Genomic DNA, 18393 nt, shown 5'->3' on the forward strand with positions numbered 1-18393 from the left:
GGATACAATTTTAAACAGCTAGCCATTACTGATTTGTCTTACTTTCCATAGAGTAGCCCAGTCCTATGCACATATACTCCAAAATGTTCTGCTATTTTCATTGTGACTTATTCTGCATAGAGCAGCATTAGTTAAGACTAACAATGGCTTTGGGGGGTATTTTTCTTACAGGTGGATACTAGCATCATATAATATAAACTGTATATTTGAAGTTAGATGTGATTCTTTAGATGGTATTTTTGATTTAAAAAATTCATACGCTGCAGTATTCTCCTATAAAATGGCTTGTAACTCTGCTTGCAGGGTGCTTACAAAGTTTTACCAGCACATCCTGGCCTTGGTGTTTGCTGTCAATAAGATAAATGAAAATGTTAAAATCTTGCCCAATATCACCCTTGGGTTCCACATTTATGATAGCTACCATGATGCAAAGATGACCTACCGTGCAACCCTGGACCTGCTCTTCAAAGGGCATACGTTTGTCCCCAACTACAAATGTGGGATCCAAAAAAATGTCATAGGAGTCATTGGGGGAATAAGCTCTGACACTTCCTCATTCATGGCAGATATCTTGAGTGTTTACAAGATTCCACAGGTAGGATTTTTGTATATGGGGATTCTTGGGATTTCTGTAATCTTGCCCATTATTTCTTTAAATGTTAATTTGTATACTTGGGAGAGCCAGAGAGTATTTCAAGACATTTAGTCCTTAGTAGAGGGGTAGGGGACCTGAACTGGATGGCCCATGCTGGCCTGATCTTGTCATATCTCAGAAGCTAATCAGGGTAAACCTTGGCAAGTATTTGGATGGGAGACCTTCAAGCAATACCAGGGCCATGATGCAGAGGCAGGCAATGGCAAACCACCTTTGAACGTCTCTTCCTTGGAAAACCCTGCAGGGTCACTATAAGTCAGAAATGACTTGACAGTAAAAAAACAAAAACAAAAGAGGGCTAGGGATTGCTCCAAACTTGGTTAGGATCACTGTGGAGGGAAATGAATGTACAAGGAGGGGTGTGTGTTTGTAAAAAAAAGGAGGGTTTCTTAAAAGTAACATTGCTATGGGGAGTGGAATTACTTTTTCTGTAATGCATGTCTTAGATATAGCTATTGACTCATCTTATTTTATTTTTCTCTTTTGAAAGAGGAATTTCTCTTTGATTGCTCATTGTAGTTTTCTGTTACATTTTTGTGTGTCCTTTTAAAAAAAAACAGCCCTGGCAATGGGAAGAGTGGAAGTTAGATACCAACATGTTCTAACAAGAACATTGCCTGACTCTGAGCATTTACAGAGTGAAATGCTGAAAATTTCCTCTCTTTCAAATTCTATTGCTCAAAATGGAATTAATTTGCAGCAGAGTCTGGGGAATAAATGAATGTAGAAGAATGGTGGATGAAGGTGCTTTTCTGAGGAGAGATAGCCAACTAATTGTAGAACTTTGAACAAATTCCCATTCAGAAAGCTGCTTTGCCCAACCTTAGCCTGCCTTGTTTGGCAGAGGCTCATGACATAATTTAATTGCTATCCAGGTGGTTTTCTCATACAGTGGCTGAACAAAGCTCAGACAGAATTTGTTAAATGGTAGTGGGAAACGTTGTCAAGTAACAGCTGACTTGTAGTAACTCCATAGGGTTTTCAAGCCAAGAGTCGAACAGAGTTGATTTGCCAGTGCCTGCCTTTGAGTAGCATTCCTGAGAGCTAGCGTGGTGTAGTGGTTAAGAGTGGTGGACTCTAATCTGGAGAACCAGGTTTGATCCCCCACTCCTCCACATAAGCGACAGACTCTAATCTGGAGAACCAAGTTTGATTCTCTACTTCTCCACATGAGCGGCAGACTCTAATCTAGTGAACTGGGTTTGTTTCCCCAATGCTATACATTAAGCCAGCTGGGTGACCTTGGGTTAATCACAGTTCTCAACTCTCACTCCCACCTACCTTACAAGGTGTCTGTTGTGGGGAGAGGAAGGGAAGAAGATTTTAAGCAGGTTTGATTCTCCTTTTAAAAAAAGAAAAACCAACTCTTCTTCTTCCTTGGTGGTCTCCTATCCAAGTACTAAGCAGGGCTGACCATGCTTAGCTCCCAAGATATGACAAGATCTGACTAGCCTGGGCCATTCAGACTTAACAGGGCTCAGACAGAATGTGTTAAACAGTTCCTGAGAAATTGGTTCACATCTTTTGCTGATGATCTGCTTGGTTCATTCTGCCTCAGCCCCAACCAGCCTACATGACTTCATCTTATGCCAAGAGTCAGGGAGATGGTACTAACAATGCATTCTTGAGCATCCAGGGCAAAAGCCCTTAGGAGGCCAGGAAGGCACTGAGCTGGTGTCCAGGCCTCCCGCGCTGGCGCCCAGGCCACTTACGCTGCTGTTAGTGGCCCTAACACTGGCATGGAGGGCCAGACACCAGTCTTCAGCTGCTGCCACGGCTACGCCACCCTGGGACTCCGGTGACCCTTCCACGGCATCTTGCTGCCGTAGACACCCATGCCAGCATCTTGGGAGGCGTTTTGGCATCCTGGGAGGCATTCCAAGGGTGTTCCTATGCCCTTTCAGCCCTGGACGCCAGCGACCAGGACAGTGTTGCTGCACCTGCTTTAAAAAGCTTTTTTCGTCCTGGCGGCGTGCGCGGAGTGGGTTAGGAGGCGGCGTGGCTGCACCTCTTCCCCACAGTTCAGGAATGCACTCCAAGTGTTACAGCAGCAAAGGGACCAGTATAAAATTTCTTCTAAGCCACTTGGTACATTCTGCTTAAGGGCAGAGGGGGGAAAGGGAAGCATGCATGTGTCTGAAGCAACAGGAATGGATGGAGGAAAGTCCCAGAGGCTGCGGAAGTAATAATATTCCAGACTGAAATTCCAGGAATTGGGATGGATCCAACCATCTTTTCTGCTGGTGAATATGCCGAGGTTCCATCTGACCAACCAAAACAGCTGTGCTGGTGACCCTGGGACTTGCAAGAACAAAAGCCATGTGGGATGGGAGCTGTACTAAAGAGGAGAACTGGGTATGAGTGAATGAAAACACTGGCTAGATCCAACCCATTGTTTCCTCCATTGCAGATAGCAGCTCAGAACTGGTTTATCATCATTTCACAATCAGAATTTCTTATTTATAAAACTGTTCACAATATTTCTAGGGAATGGACAGTGGTGAAATCAGACAGGACTCTGAACACCATCTTAAACAAACAAAAAGCCAAAAAGAGTTTGTTATGCATTAAAGTATATTTAGAAATATAAGGTATAAGGGATGTTTAATAAATATCTTACCTATATCTTGTGCCATCTTTACCCCATGCACAATTTTGTATTGGAATCAAAATTTGAATTTGGTATTAATAAATGCCCACTTCCCACTCATAGGAATGTGTTTCAGGCCATATTTAACAAAATCTGTGATTTTTTTAGATCACATATGGCTCATTTGCAACAAACTATGAAACCCGGTTTCCCCCTTTTTACCATATGGCTCCAAACGAATATCTTCAGTATCAGGGAATTGTCCGATTACTTCTGCATTTCAGATGGATATGGGTAGGGCTCATTGCTGCGAATGATGAAAATGGAGAGCATTTCCTGCAGACCCTAGAGTCTTTGTTTTCCAAAAATGGAATCTGTTCTGCCTTCATAGAAAGATCTACAAAACATTCCTATACTGTTCTTTCAGGAGAAATTTTTGATCAGAGTGTGAACATCCATCCACTGTTCATGGAAAGTGAAGCCAATGCTATTGTTGTCCATGGTGAAATAACATCCATTACATGGGTAGCATTTACTATTATGGTAGCACTTAGAATAGATCCTCAATATAAGGAGAAGAACTTTCCAGGAAAGGTATGGATTACAACAGCACAGGTTGATTTCATAGTCAACATATTTCTAAGAGGCTGGGATATACAAATGTTCCATGGTGCTCTGTCCTTCACAGTCCATTCAAGTGAGCTTTTAGCCTTCCGAGAATTTCTTCAGAAAATAAATCCATTTTGGACAAAAGATGATGGCTTTCTCCAGGACTTCTGGGAGCAAGCCTTTGACTGTTTATTTCCAGATTCCAATATGCAGACACAATTCCCTGGAACATGTACTGAAGATCAGCGACTGGGGAGCCTTCCAGGTACTTTGTTTGAAATGAGTATGACTGGACACAGCTACAGTATCTATAATGCTGTCTACAGTATGGTGCATGCATTGCATGCCATGGCCTCGTCCAGACTGAAACACACAGTAATGGGCAAGAGAAACACTCTGGAACATCTGAAAGTGGAGCAGGTAATATCGCCCTACTGATAAAGGTCTAGTGTCATAATTATGATAACTTGGGGTATGGCTTGCAGTAATTAATATATCACCCATCAACTTTAGGACATGGTCTCCTCTTCTAGTCTCACTCATCTTCTCAGATCTACACACTTCTATTTCAAATTTTGGTACTATAAAATTTAAGTGTGCTCATTGTGTTTCCCGAATCATGATAACACTTTTTTAAATCAAGTATGGATCTGTATTTAAATATATGTCTGCCATACGACAATATATGGCTGATTTATTGCCAACATATGCTTATTTCAACATAATCTATATCTGATTCCAAGTAAGTGAAACTCAGGGATTGGACAAGAACCTAAGAATTCTTTGGAGACCAGAGTTATTCACTGGATTTGCATGTACTGACAAAGCTTACTTCTGGTGAAACAGATTTTGTTATACACTTACAGCACATTCCTGAAATGCGCCGCAGCTGCGGCGAAAGGCCTTAGGAAGCCGACGAAGGCAAAAGGCCTTAGGAAGCTGACTAACCCTAATCCTCCACCAGCACAGGGGCCCACACCGCCGGCGCCCAGAAGGCACATGCCGGAGTGAGTGACCCCAGTGCCGGCATGCAGGCCTGGATGCCACCGCAGCCTCCCACGAGCCTCCGGCCTCTGGCTCAGGCTGTGGCGGTGAGCCGGGAGGCGTTCCGGCACCCCGGGAACTGTTCCCAGGGCATTATGGTGCTGGCCAGGGGGCGGGGCCAATGTTAGTCGGCCTCCTAAGCCGTTTCCCTATGAGGGTTGCAAGGGTTTTTGGCGCTGGGAGGAGGTTTTGGCAGTGCCAAAACCTCCTTAGGAGGCAACGCCGCTGGGTTGCCTCCTAAGCCCAGCACAGGCATTCCTTTTAGGAATGCGCTGTTTATAACCTATGGATTAAATCAGGGGCTGTATCCAATTACTCCGTGAAGCCTTCCTCCAGCAGAAGAAACATTTAGCACAGTGGAGTGGGAGGAAACTATCCAAAGGATATAGATTTTTTCATCAGTGAAGAAAACAAATGTATAACTTTAAAGAAAACACCTGACTTATTAGTGACCATGGGATAGCTATACGCACACGTAAAACAAGGCTATCTGGATGCAGTCCTTTGAATAAAGTGGACCATATTTATAACTGCTAGTGTCTATGGCCTGATGTCTTTCTGTCTGTCTGCTAATATCTTTCTGACTTTGAAAGGGATCTGCCGCTCTAGTGTCCTATGTGTGTGATGTGTGTGTTAAGTGCCTTCAAGTCGCTTCTGACTCATGGCGACCCTATGAATGAAAGTCCTCCAAAATGTCCTATCTTTGACAGCCTTATTCAGATCTTGCAAACTGAAGGCTGTGTCTTATACTTATATGTCTTATACTTTATGTAAATAAAGTATGTCTTATACTTTATGTAAATGAGATTTCCCCCCACACGTGCTAATGAATCTAAAGCTGGATACAGATAACTACCCAAGGGATCTTCAGGGAAGAATAGAATGTTTTACCTTTATAGTATGTTACCAGATAAGAATCCAGATATGACTTTTAAAGTTGCAAAATTTGGCTGGCTGGTATTAAAGATCAGGAAATCTTGGTCTGCACAGGTTCAAGAAGGACCATAAGCAGATATTATTATATATCTCCTTTTATTCATCTTCATTTGTTTTAGTATTATTTTATTCTAGATTTTACTGATGACAAATGGTTATCAATCATACAGAGTTTGATTGAAGACATGATATTTATATTTACAACCTATGGTACACTTTTAATTCTATGTATATAATGGCATTCTAGTCTAGGACCATAATAAATATTTACTTACTTACAGATAACCACCGTAGCTAATCATCTGAAAGACATTGCATTCAAAAACTACTTTTCCTTGAGCAAAGAAGCCTAAATTGATCTCCTGCTTTTGATCTCTCTCCATATAGCTTCAATTCTTTCTTCGAAGGATTTCATTCAATAACAGTGCTGGAGATGAAATTGTTTTTAATGAACGTGGAGAACTCATGGCTGGGTTTGATATTATGAACTTGGTCACTTTCCCAAATAATTCTTATGTTAAAGTCAAAGTTGGAAAGCTGGATCCTCAGGCTCCTTCAGGGAAAGAGATGATAATTCACATAGAAAGAATGGTGTGGCATAAAAACTTGACTCAGGTTGGACACTGATTTCTCAGTCTTAAAAAGAAGAAATGCATGGTCATCCTTGATGTTGACATGAAAACTAGTGTGTGTGTGTGTGTGTGTGTGTGTGTGTGTATTTGGCATGGAGTGGGTGGGTAAGGAAATTACATGGCATGTGGAATGGTGAGGTATAGCTCTAGCTTGTGAAATCTTAGAAGCTAAGCAGAGCCAGTACTTGGATGGGAGGCCATCATGGAAGGCTTTGCAGAGGAAGGTGATGGCAAGCCACCTCTGTTTCTCACTTGCCTTGAAAGCCTGTTACTAGTGTCACTGTAATTCAGTTGCGACTTGATGGAACATATGTAAATACCTCAGGAAATTATGTGCTGGTAGCCTCCAGGGCACCAAAGGAGGTGCGGGACACACACCCCCATTCCCTTTTCAGGCCACATTGTCTTGAACAGACTGATTTCTTCTCTGACCATTTCCATTACATACTATTCATTGGCTTGATGCTCCTACACCATCTTCAGTACTCAACAGACTAATTTCTGGCTTACTTTTCCTTTGACAAAACCCTGTTTTACTGGATAGCTGCAGTACCCCCCCCCAAGTATGAGGAAACCCTATTATGTCTGAAGGCTGTGTGGCTTTCATCATCTACACATGGTCTTGCCCATTTACTATTGTGTCTGGGTAAAGTGCTGTCAAGTTGCAGCAGGGCTGTAACTGGGGGAAGGGGAGGCAGGAGGGCAGCTGCCCCCCCCCCGGTGACATGCAGAGAGGGTGGCAGGACTGCAGGAGGGTGGCAGGAGGAGTGAGTGCCTCTGTACCTGGTAGTTCTGCCACCCTCAATGCATGGCACAGGGGGGCAGCTGCCCTTCTTGCCCCCCTAGTTATGGCCCTGAGTTGCAGCTGACTTATGGCGACCCAGAAGGTTTGCAAGGCAAGAGACTTCCTCTGCATAGCAACCCTGGCATTCCTTGGTGATCTTCCATCCAAGTATTAACTAGAACCAACCCTGCTTAGCTTCTGACAAGATCACGCTAGCCTAAACCATCAAGGTTAGGGCCCATTTATTATTAGATTCAATGCATTTGTAGAGGTTTGGTGTCTAACTAGAGACAGAAAGGAAAGTGAGGAAGTATTAGCATTGAAATTGTTTGTGAAGGTATCTAGAGAAAATGCCTTTTCACAACAACAACGATAATAATAATACATTGCACTGCAGAAGCTATGTGGTGCATTGGAGAGAAGTCATGACCGTAACGAGGCAAACTCCATACAGATGATGAAGGGTTGGTGTACTGAGGGCTGGTGGCTAACATCTTATGTAGTGTTGCCAATTATTATGCACTTCTTAGCAGGATCTCTAAGGCAACTGATCTAAATAGGCCATTTATGATGAAATATGAACATCTTAAACTCCTTGAGTTTGTGTCATGCTAAAAAGTTCCCACTGAATGTGGCATCTGTAAGGTCAGATAATTTATTTTGCTACTCCATTACCCTTTTGACTGTCAGAAGGTAATTTGTAAATCAAAAAACCCCAGGTATCACCTCCATGCTAAATCCTTCCTTTGTCCAAGGATAGGTGCCTCCTTTCTCTCTCTGTAATGAGAAATGCAAGCCAGGATACAGCAGGAAAAGGAAAGAGGGGGAGAAATTTTGCTGCTACACTTGTGCTCTGTGTCCAGAAGGGAAGATGTCAAACCAAGAGGGTAGGAGTTGCACGGTTCAGAAATATTAATCTAATCAAATGTCTTGACAGTTTTGTTGGATTAATGGAGGGAAGGGTGACTTCAGTGTGTTTTAGGGTTGTGCATATCAATATACCCGAACTGAAAATAAACCCAAAACTAGCCATTTCAGCAATATGTGGGGTTTCGGTTTTACCAAATGCCAAAACCTGGGGATATCCCCAAATCCAAATAGGTAATTCTCGGAAAACCTGAATAATTATTCAGCTTTTCAGGTTCGGCCATTCACCTTTGCTCAGATGCACGGGTCTGCAACTTTCTCCCATTTTTCTATCTTTTTTTGGGGTGGGGAAATGACTGGTTTTGTCCTTTTGAGGTTGGGATTGTGTAATAGGAGCCAACTTGGTCTGACCAACAATTCAATGGGTTAATCTGGATAAAGCATAATGGTTTTTTAAAAGACAGGGCTCACCAAGTCCCTGTCGGAGGAATATACCCTCCAACTAAAAAGAACCAGCTTCAACATCTGCTCACGCCACCAGGCTTCCAAAGAAGACTCCCTTATCCACATGGATGAGCTGTCTCCTTCAAACAGCCCTCGTGGTTGAGACTGGCTGGCTCTGATATCACCCCCACCCCCCGAAAACCTGCTGTCAAACTGAAAGTTGCCCAAGTAGAGGCTTTGTTTCCTTACACCGTAACCATCTCTTGAAATCAGATTTTTGATGATTATAATAAAGGACTGTTCACAGGATGTCATTTGAAACCAAAATAATTGATTTCTGTGCCTTATTTTTCTTGCAATTAAGCCTTTTCCCTCAGTTTGCTAGCTAATTTGCATGGACATCATGCTATGTACCCCATATACGAATGGAGCCCCAAGACTTTGAGGTGCCAGCCAGTCAATTGGCTCTGTTTGCCAGTCCTCAGCAATGGTGAATTTCTGAACCTGAAAACCGATGGACAGCTCGGCTTGCAAATTGGCAACATGCAAGAGTGAAACAATAAAATTATTGCAGAAGAATGAAAATGCCCATTTTGTCCAGAACAAGTAGACTTTCTAACCCACATTGTTTTAGCATGTCCACAAAATAATACTACACGAAATAAATATATCACTCCCTGGATAAAACAGTTAAGGACACTTTCTGAGAAGCGGATACTGGATTATCTGTTGTCAATTAGATTGGTCATTTGCTTGAGAGATGTGGCAACTTTTCTCTTTATAGTGTCATGGAAAAATTTAATTTTATTTCCCCTTTTTTAAAGTGTGAAATGGTAGGTGAATAGCCAATGGCCATTAAATTTAGGGAAAGGTAAAAAAAACCTTATTACTGTGGTTCTTAAAACAGATTTTAAAGATGGGCCAGAATTATTATCTGCTTATTATTGTGCATAAATGTAAAGCGAAAGTGAAAAGCCACCCATAAATGGAGGGAAAAGATTCTACACTTACCAGTGAATGCACCCCTAAGGGATCAAAGTTAGACTCTATGGTTCTCATTTACAAAACATATGGCGGCATACCTGGAATCTCTTGATAAAGAATCTCAGGCTAGAACAGATTTACAAATATGATGCTGGTCAAATGTTCATTTATAGGGATCCTTGAAATTATGCCTCTTATTCCTAAAGAAACAGTTAAAATATTCTTTAAAATGTTTAACATGTGTAAATATGCTTCTTTCAGACATCGATTATTGTGTCACCTGCCCAGAAGATCACTATCCAAACATTGGTCAAGATAACTGTGTTCCTAAGAGTCCAACATTCCTATCTTTTAAAGAGCCTTTGGGCATTAGTTTATCTTTTTTGGCTCTTTTCTTGTCTCTAATAACGCTTCTGGTGCTTGCAGCCTTCATTAAGCACTGGAACACTCCCATAGTCAAAGCCAACAACCGGAGCCTCACCTACATTCTTCTTGTCTCTCTCTTTCTTTGCTTCCTCTGCTCTTTGCTGCTCACTGGAGAGCCTAACACAGTGACCTGTCTCCTACAACAAACAGCCTTTGGCACCGTCTTCTCTGTTGCTGTGTCTTCTGTGTTGGCAAAAACCATGACAGTGGTGGTGGCTTTCATGGCCTCAAAGCCAAGCAACAGTTTCAGAAAGTGGGTGGGGAAAAGGTGGCCATATTCCATTGTCTTGTCCTGCTCCTTTGTCCAAGTTGGCATTTGTGCTGTCTGGTTGAGTACTTCTCCTCCATTCCCAGATTTGGACACACATTCACTCACTCAAGAGATCATCATGGAATGTAATGAGGGGTCAGTTACTATGTTTTACTGTGTCCTGGGCTACATGGGATTTCTGGCCACTCTCAGCTTCACTGTGGCGTTCCTCGCCAGGAAATTACCTGACAGTTTCAATGAAGCCAGGTTCATCACCTTCAGCATGTTGGTCTTTTGTAGTGTTTGGCTCTCCTTTGTCCCAACCTATCTGAGCACAAGAGGAAAACACAAGGTGGCCGTGGAGATTTTCTCTATTTTGGCCTCCAGTGCTGGGCTACTTGGATGCATCTTTTTCCCCAAATGCTACATTATTTTGCTGAGACAAGATTTGAACAAGAGAGAGCAAATAATGAGGAGAAAGCATTAAAGTTTTTAGGAATCGGTATGTTTTGCTGTTGTTAGATTTGTTCCTCTAGCAAATGTGTGGAATGAGTCAGTCACCTGTGGAAGGCTGAACTTGGGCTATACTTTTGAATAATGCCATCTATGTCCCTCAACATCCCATTTTGGAATGGGCAAGTTTCTTCAGTTGTGAGCCATTGTTATGCCATGGTTTTATTGTGACAGTTCTGGCTCTGACAATCTTTTGGCATGATGGCAAAATTTCCATATGGCAAAATTTCCATAGATTGATATTTTTTTCTTTTGCAAAAACCCCCAGCAACAACTCCTTTTAAGATTTATAATGAACATATTAAATAATTAAATAGAAATCTTTGTTGAGTAAAATTTTTATATTCTGTTTATGTTGTGTTACCAGGTACATATTATACAACTCTTTTGCAAGTTAAAAGTGAAGATGCCCCCTTAAGATCTAACTACTTGCATGCCAAACATTGAGAGAGAGGAATTGGTTCAGAACTGTCTTGACCATGAATTGGAGCCAAGAAGGTGGAGTGGAGATGAAGAAATGTTGAATGATAATGCTGTAATTCAGGGGTCCCCAACCATTCTGAACCTGCGGGCTGCTCTGGAATTTTGACACAAGGCAGTGGGCACAATCACAAAATGGCTGCCACAGGAGGTAGTGCAAATCACAAAATGGCAACTGCAGGAGGCACAGCCAACCATAAAATGCCAGGGATATGTAAATCTAATATTATCTCTTTAACATATCAGGCCGAAGTTCTGATTAACAGGGTGCTTTTAAATCTGCACAGCCCATCAAAAGCCCAGCTGGGAAAAAGCTCCATCTAGCCCCACCCACTTTCTGGTAGGTACCAGGAAACGTGTCGGTGGGCACCATGTTGAGAACCTCTGCTGTAATTCAACATGTTATCTTTCTGTAGACACAGTGGAGGGAACATAGTCCCAATAAAGTTGAGCACAGGTCTGAGCCACAATGTTCTACCAACAATTATAGACTCTTGTTGGGAAATACCTGGAGATTTTAAGGGTGGAGCCTGAGGTTTGAGGAGGGGAGGGACCTCAGCCAGGTATAATACCATAAAGTCCACCTGTCATGGGTCAGCCTGCTGGGGCTTCCTCAGATGACAAAGTCCTAGAACCTTTTTTTTTAAAAACAATTTATTATTATTATTTTTATAACATAAAAGCAACATACAAATAAAAAGAAAAAGAAAATACAAAAGAGCCCTTGCTTAACAATTGATACTACTTATTATAATAAAAAATTACAAAATTCATAGTGCCCTGAAAAACCACCACCCACCCTGTAATAGTGTCCCATGACCACATTGGACTTCCGGAGAAGTGTTATGACAATTTTTTTAAAAAAAGATGTATTAAAATAATTATAAAAAAACATTAATCAATTATCTACAACTCAATAACTAAATTAGTAAAATTCATTTTTGCCAGTTTGTCCCAATATGCGACTGCCTTTGACCATGTTTTTTAAATCTTCCATGTCCTTTCCATGTAAGGACTCTGTTAATTTGGCCATTTGCATATACATACATAATTTCTCTCTCCAAGCATTGATTGAAGGTTTATTTACTTGCTTCCAGGTTTTAGCTATTGTAATTCTTGCCGCTGCAAAACTATATTGACATATCTAATTTGTTTTTAGGTATACTCAATAAACAAAAGGAAGGGTCCATTTTCACTTTAGAATTAATCGGATTGTTAGTTTCATTTAATACTTTTCTCCATTTTTTAAAATTTATTTACAAAGCCACCATGCATGCATAAATGTTCCTTTATCTTTTCCACATTTCCAACATAAATCAGAATCACCTTTTTCATTTTACTTATAACAGGAGTAATATACCATCTGTAAAACATTTTATATAGATTTTCTTTTATTTCATTGGAAATTGTAAATTTATATTGTTTTTTCCACAGATTTTCCCATATTTCCAGGTCAATATTGTATCCTAACCCCTTCATCCATTTCACCATCACTGGTTTAATTCTTTCATGTTCTAAGTTCATTTCAATTAATAATTTATAAATCTGTCCTATCAATCCTTTATTTCCCTTGTTTAATATGATTTCAAATCTGGATTTATTTTCATTAAAACCCTTCAACTTATCCTTATTAAATATATCTTTTAATTTATAATACATAAACCAGTCTTTTATTTTAAGTTCTTCTCTACTCTTTAATAACCAAATCCCTTCCTTACATTCTATAATCTCTCTATAAATATCCACATCTAAATTAAGTTGCATACCCCTCTTCATAAATGCTTCTATTGGGTTAATCCAACCTGGAGTTTTAATTTCAAAAAATCCTTTATATTTTCTCCAAGTTTGAAGTAAACCATATCTAATAATATGATAATTAAATTCTTTATTTACTTTCTCTTTCTCATACCACAAGTATGCATGCCATCCGAAATGTAAGTTAAATCCTTCCAATTCTAAAAGTTTTATGTTTTCTAATAATATCCAATTCTTTAACCAGTTAAAGCAAGATGCTTCATAATAAATTCTTAAATCGGGTAACCCCAAACCTCCTGTTTCCTTTAGTTGAATTAAATAATTATAAGCTATTTAATTTTTTCCCCATAAAAAAATTAAAATATCTTTCTTCCAACTTTTGAATATATGTACTCCTTTTATGATTGGCAAATTTTGAAACAAAAAAAGTATCTTGGGTAATACCATCATTTTAATCACAACAATTCTGCCCCATAGTGATAGTGGTATTTTTTCCCAATTTTTAAAATCTGTTACAATCTGTTGCCATTGTTTAATATAATTATTTTGAAATAAATTAAGATTATTTTGAGATAACCATATACCCAAATATTTTATTTTATGTTCAATAGTGAAGCCCGGTTTTTTGTTAATTCTTGTTGCTGTGAGAGACATATTTTAACCACTATTTTGGTTTTATTCTTATTTATTTTAAAACCTGCAAGTAGGGCTGTTGATTCGGTTCGGCCCAAACTGAAAATCAGCCGAATTTCCCTTGATTCGGCGGTTTTTAGTTCGGGACGAACCGAATTCAAAACTGGTGGGCAACCGGGGAGCCGAATTCAGCGAGTTCGGGAGTTCACGAATAAATCCGGCAAATTCGGGGCATCAGTAAGCAGCATAACCGTCAGTAAGCAGCATTCTCCTCCCCCGGCCAATCGGTGGCCAAGCTGGGTCTCCTTCTGGCCAATAATTCAGGATTGAATACTGGAGGAATCAGCTGATGTGCGGCCCAGCCAGGGAGAGAGAGAGAGAGAGAGGGAAATCCTCCTGTGTGTGTGTGTGTGGGGGGGTGCTTGTGCACATTAGCTCCTTTCCGTGGCTGCAGGGGGTGCATTTTTGAGGGTACAGACCCCAAACTTTCAGCGGAGATTCAGACAAGCCTTCTTAAGAGACCACCCAAGTTTTGTAAACATTGGGTCAGGGGGTCCCGAGATATGGGCTCCCCCCTTTTTTCTTTCCATGGCTGCAGGGGGTGCATTTTTAGCGGTACAGACCCCAAACTTTCAACGGAGCTTCAGATGAGCCTTCTTAAGAGACCCCCCATGTTTTTTAAACATTGGGTCAGGGCCCCCCGAGATATGGGCTCCACCCCTTTTTCCTCTCACCCTTTTCTATTTCCGTGGCTGCAGGGGGTGCTTTTTGGGGGGTGCAGCCCCCAAACTTTCAGCATAGCTTCAGGCAATCCTTCTTAAGTGACCACCCAAGTTTTGTAAAGATGGGTTCAGTGGGGGCAGAAATATCGGCTCCCCCCTTTTCTCTTTCCGTGGCTGCAGGGGGCGCATTTTTGGGTGTGCCGACCCAAAACTTTCAGTGGAGCTTCAGACAAGGCTTCTTAAGAGACCACCCAAGTTTTGTAAACATTGGGTCAGGGGGACCCGAGATATGGGCTTTCCCCTTTTCCCTATTGGGATGAATGGATCACCCTCGAGAGATGCATACATATGGATCTCATATTGGATACAAATGGAATCATATTGGATTACCCAGCCTCCCAGCCCCTCCTGATGGAACAGAAGACAGCCACAGTAAGACCCCTTTGGGGGCTTTAATCTATAATTTTTCCTTTCTGTGTGTGTGTAGGGGGGGAGGCAGAGTCTGTGTGTGTGTGGGGAGGGAGCAGTTTCTGTGGGTGGGTGGGGGGAAGCCAAAGGGGGCTTTTGCCGGTTCTGCCTGGGGTGTGTGTTCCCCCTCCAGTCTCTCTCTCCCTGGTTGGAGGGGGGGCTTCAGTTTTGTGTCTTCAGGTTTTCCCTCATTCATAAGATCAGTTAGGTTATTTTGATGCTTGCTCAAAACTGGTTTTCAAATGGTGGCTTAAAGAATGCATCTGCCTGGTCCCAAGTCCAATGCAAAAGGAGAAATTCCACCCCTTCCTGCTCATTATGCATAGCTAGCTGCCTCTGTCCCTTTCCATGGTTTGCAAACTCCCAGGTGTCAGGTGTTGCTTTGCACTGTTGCAAAGGTGTTGCATTGCATGCTTGTGTTGCTTTGCAGTTGTATTGCTTTGCAAATTTTTTCACACCTGCCCCGCCATTGCTCTCAGCTGTTTGTCGGGGCTGGGAGCTTTGTGCGTGGGCGGCAAGCTCTGCTCGGAGATACACATTAAGGGTGGGGGGACCCCTTTCAGGGTCCATATCTCAGCCCCCCTAACCCAATCTTTACAAAACTTGGGGGGGTCTTTCAAGAAGCGTCCTTTGAAGCTCCTCTGAAAGTTTGGGACCTTTACCCCCAAAAATGCCCCCCCAGAGCCATGGAAAGGCACGGTTGTGTTTTTTAATGGCTTTATTCAGCCGAATTTTTTTTCCGAACTTTGAATTCCCGCCAAATTGCACGGACCCAAAGCGGGGGAGTTCGGACTTCGGCATATCTCAAATCTAAACGGGCCAAATTCAGCCGAATCCGAACTATACTGAATTTTTTTTAAATTCAACAGCCCTACCTGCAAGTTTTCCATAAACTTCCAGTATTTTATTCCAGTTTTCAACTTGATTGATAGGGTTTGTCAAAAAACATACGAGATCATCTGCATATGCTTTAATCTTAAAGTGATTTCTCCCCATTTGAAATCTGTGTAAATCTTCCGTTTGTCTAATCCTTTTCAATAAAACTTCCAACACTACTATAAACAATAAAGGAGAAAGAGGACAACTTGTCTGGTACCTTTTTGTATTTTAAATTGTGATGATAGTGTACCATTTATCAACAGTTTAGCCGTCTGATAACTATATATTTTTTCAATAGCTGTTTTAAAATTTGTTCCCACATCTATAAAGTCTAATATTTTCTTCATAAAATTCCAATTCACATTATCAAATGCTTTTTCGGCATCTAAAAATATCATAGCTACCGGAGTTGGCACATGTTCTGTATATTCTAAAAGATCTATTACCACTCTAACATTTTGACTAATCAATCTACCTTATAAAAACCCCGCTTGATCTTCATGTATTGTCTGATTTAAAACAATTTTTAATCTGGATGCTAAAATTTCAGCGAACAGTTTATAATCATTGTTCAATAATGAAATAGTCCTATAATTCTTAACGTCTAATAAATCTGAGTTCGATTTTGGTATTAATACTATATTTGCTTGTTTCCAGGTTTGGGGAATGGATCCGTTCTGCAAACAAGCGTTCATTACTCTTAATAAATGTGGAGATAATTGTTCTTGAAATGTTTTATAATAAAGTGCCGTAAATCCATCCGCCCCTGGAGATTTATTTAATTTACTCTTACCTATACATTTTTTTTAAATTCTCCCATAGTTATTTTAGATTCTAATAATTTCCTGTTTTCTTGTGATATTTTTCCCCAGTCAAATTGATTAAGATAAACATCCATTTCTCTTTCTGGTGCTGAATTTTTGCTATACAAATTTGTATAATATTCTACAAATGTTTCCATATTTTTTTGTTTGTCTGTTAATACTTTCCCATCTTTCTTAATTTTCAAATTTGGTAATTTTTTCCCTTTCTGTTTAAGCTGCCATGCTAACAGTTTACCTGGTTTATTCGCATGTTCAAAAAATCTTTGTCTATTATACATTACTTTCCTTTCGATTTCAGTGGTTAATAAAAATTCATATTGATGTAATTTTTTCAAATTGTTTAACTGTTCCTGTTTTGCTAATTTATCAAGTAAATTTCTAAGCTGTCTTTCTCCTTGTTTAATGTTTCCTAATATATTTTTCTTTTGTGCCTCTTTTTCTTTAAACCATCTTGTATTTTGTTGTATTAAAAGTCCTCTAATTACTGCTTTACCAGCATCCCATATTACCTCTTCTTTTATTCCCTTATCTACATTGTCAGAAAAATAGTTTTGTATATCTATCTTTAATTTGTCTACATTTTTTGTTTTTTTTAATAAAAATTCATTTATTACCCACTGCTTGTTCCTTCTATCACCTATCTTAACTTTTGCTGAAACTGCATTATGGTCTGATAACACCCTAGGTAAAATCTCCGCATCCTCTGAGATGTTTATCAAACCTTTAGAAAGCCAGATCATATCTATTCTTGAATAAGTAAGAAGTCTAGCTGGAAAAAAAGTATATCCCTTTTTACTTCCATGTAACAATCTCCATACATCAAACATTTCCCATTGATCTATAAGATTATTAAAAGTACCAGGTAATTTACCCTCACAATTCCCCCCCTTTTTGCAGATCTATCCATCTTAGGTTCAATTACCCCATTAAAATCTCCCATCCAAATCATGAAATGAAACAAAGTCCTAGAAGCTGAAGGCTATGAAAGAGAGGAGGAACAGCAGGCTTAGAAGCCAAAGGCAGTAGAGTCCAGGCAAATGGGTATGCACATGGCTGAACCTGCTGAAATGGATGAGCCTACTTCACTAAGATGTAGAGAATGAGTAGTACAAATCCCAAGAATTTTATTCCATTAGGGATCCCGGAAAGAGAATTACAGGTAAAAATATGTTTCTGAATGAAACTATCCTGAACTTGTATCATTCTAGTCAAAAATAAAATTAAAGAATATTCTAAAACTGATAAAATATTAATTATCAAGCTGCACGTATGTGTTGTGTGCCATCAAGCTGCTGCCGATTAATGATGACCCTATGAATTAGTACTTTCAAAAGGTTTGGTCCATAACAGCCTCACTCAGGTATGGCAAACTGAAGACAGTGGCTGCCTCTATTAAGTCAATCCCTTTCATGTTGGCTTTTCTTCTTATCCTAGTGCCTCCAACCTTTCCTAACAAGGTGACCGATATGATAATCCAGATACTTTTCTGCATACATCCCTAGTTATCATGCTGTTGGTGTTACACATTTTCAACCACTGTGACTGGAACAGGATAATAGAATCCTTGGCCTTCTATGCATGGCTGTTTCCCTCACTGTCACCCCTCCGATGACTTTGGGTCTTTGTTTTTATTATGCATGGCATTTCTGACTGTCAGGGGTCGTCCCGCTCTCCCCCTGCATTTCCCTGCCTTTTGCTCACTTTTTCAAATTTGAGATAAAACAGGTCTCTGACAACACAGGCAAAATGTGGGGAAATGCAGGGGGAGAGTGAGGCAACCTCTGACATTCAGACACAGCATGCATAATCAAAACAAAGACCCAAAGTCATCGGAGGGGTGATGGCAAGGAAAACAGCCATACACAAAAAGCGTTCTTTTCAGGGATTTGTTTCTCACC

At 40.5% G+C, this 18393-nt stretch overlaps 1 protein-coding gene across 1 annotated transcript; it reads left to right on the plus strand.

Annotated features, from left to right (window-relative positions):
* Positions 1 to 280: 280 nt before the first annotated feature.
* On the plus strand, positions 281 to 10708 carry LOC130490858 (vomeronasal type-2 receptor 26-like). The gene is made up of 5 exons (XM_056864662.1): positions 281 to 595; positions 3414 to 4274; positions 6222 to 6449; positions 8011 to 8137; positions 9807 to 10708. Exons 1-5 carry the CDS (start codon positions 281 to 283, stop codon positions 10706 to 10708), a joined length of 2433 nt encoding a protein of 810 aa, XP_056720640.1.
* The last annotated feature ends 7685 nt before the right edge of the window (positions 10709 to 18393 follow it).

Source organism: Euleptes europaea, chromosome 18 (assembly GCF_029931775.1).
Source record: "Euleptes europaea isolate rEulEur1 chromosome 18, rEulEur1.hap1, whole genome shotgun sequence".
NCBI lineage: Eukaryota > Metazoa > Chordata > Lepidosauria > Squamata > Sphaerodactylidae > Euleptes > Euleptes europaea.

What these genes read in the sequence shown, in the direction of transcription:
- LOC130490858 (XM_056864662.1), top strand. Translation starts at nt 281, where the DNA reads ATGGCTTGTAACTCTGCTTGCAGGGTGCTTACAAAGTTTTACCAGCAC. An exon ending in GGCATAAAAACTTGACTCAG is followed by an intron (nt 6,450 to 8,010) that starts GTTGGACACTGA and finishes GTCCAAGGATAG; the next exon opens with GTGCCTCCTTTCTCTCTCTG. An exon ending in GAAGATGTCAAACCAAGAGG is followed by an intron (nt 8,138 to 9,806) that starts GTAGGAGTTGCA and finishes TGCTTCTTTCAG; the next exon opens with ACATCGATTATTGTGTCACC.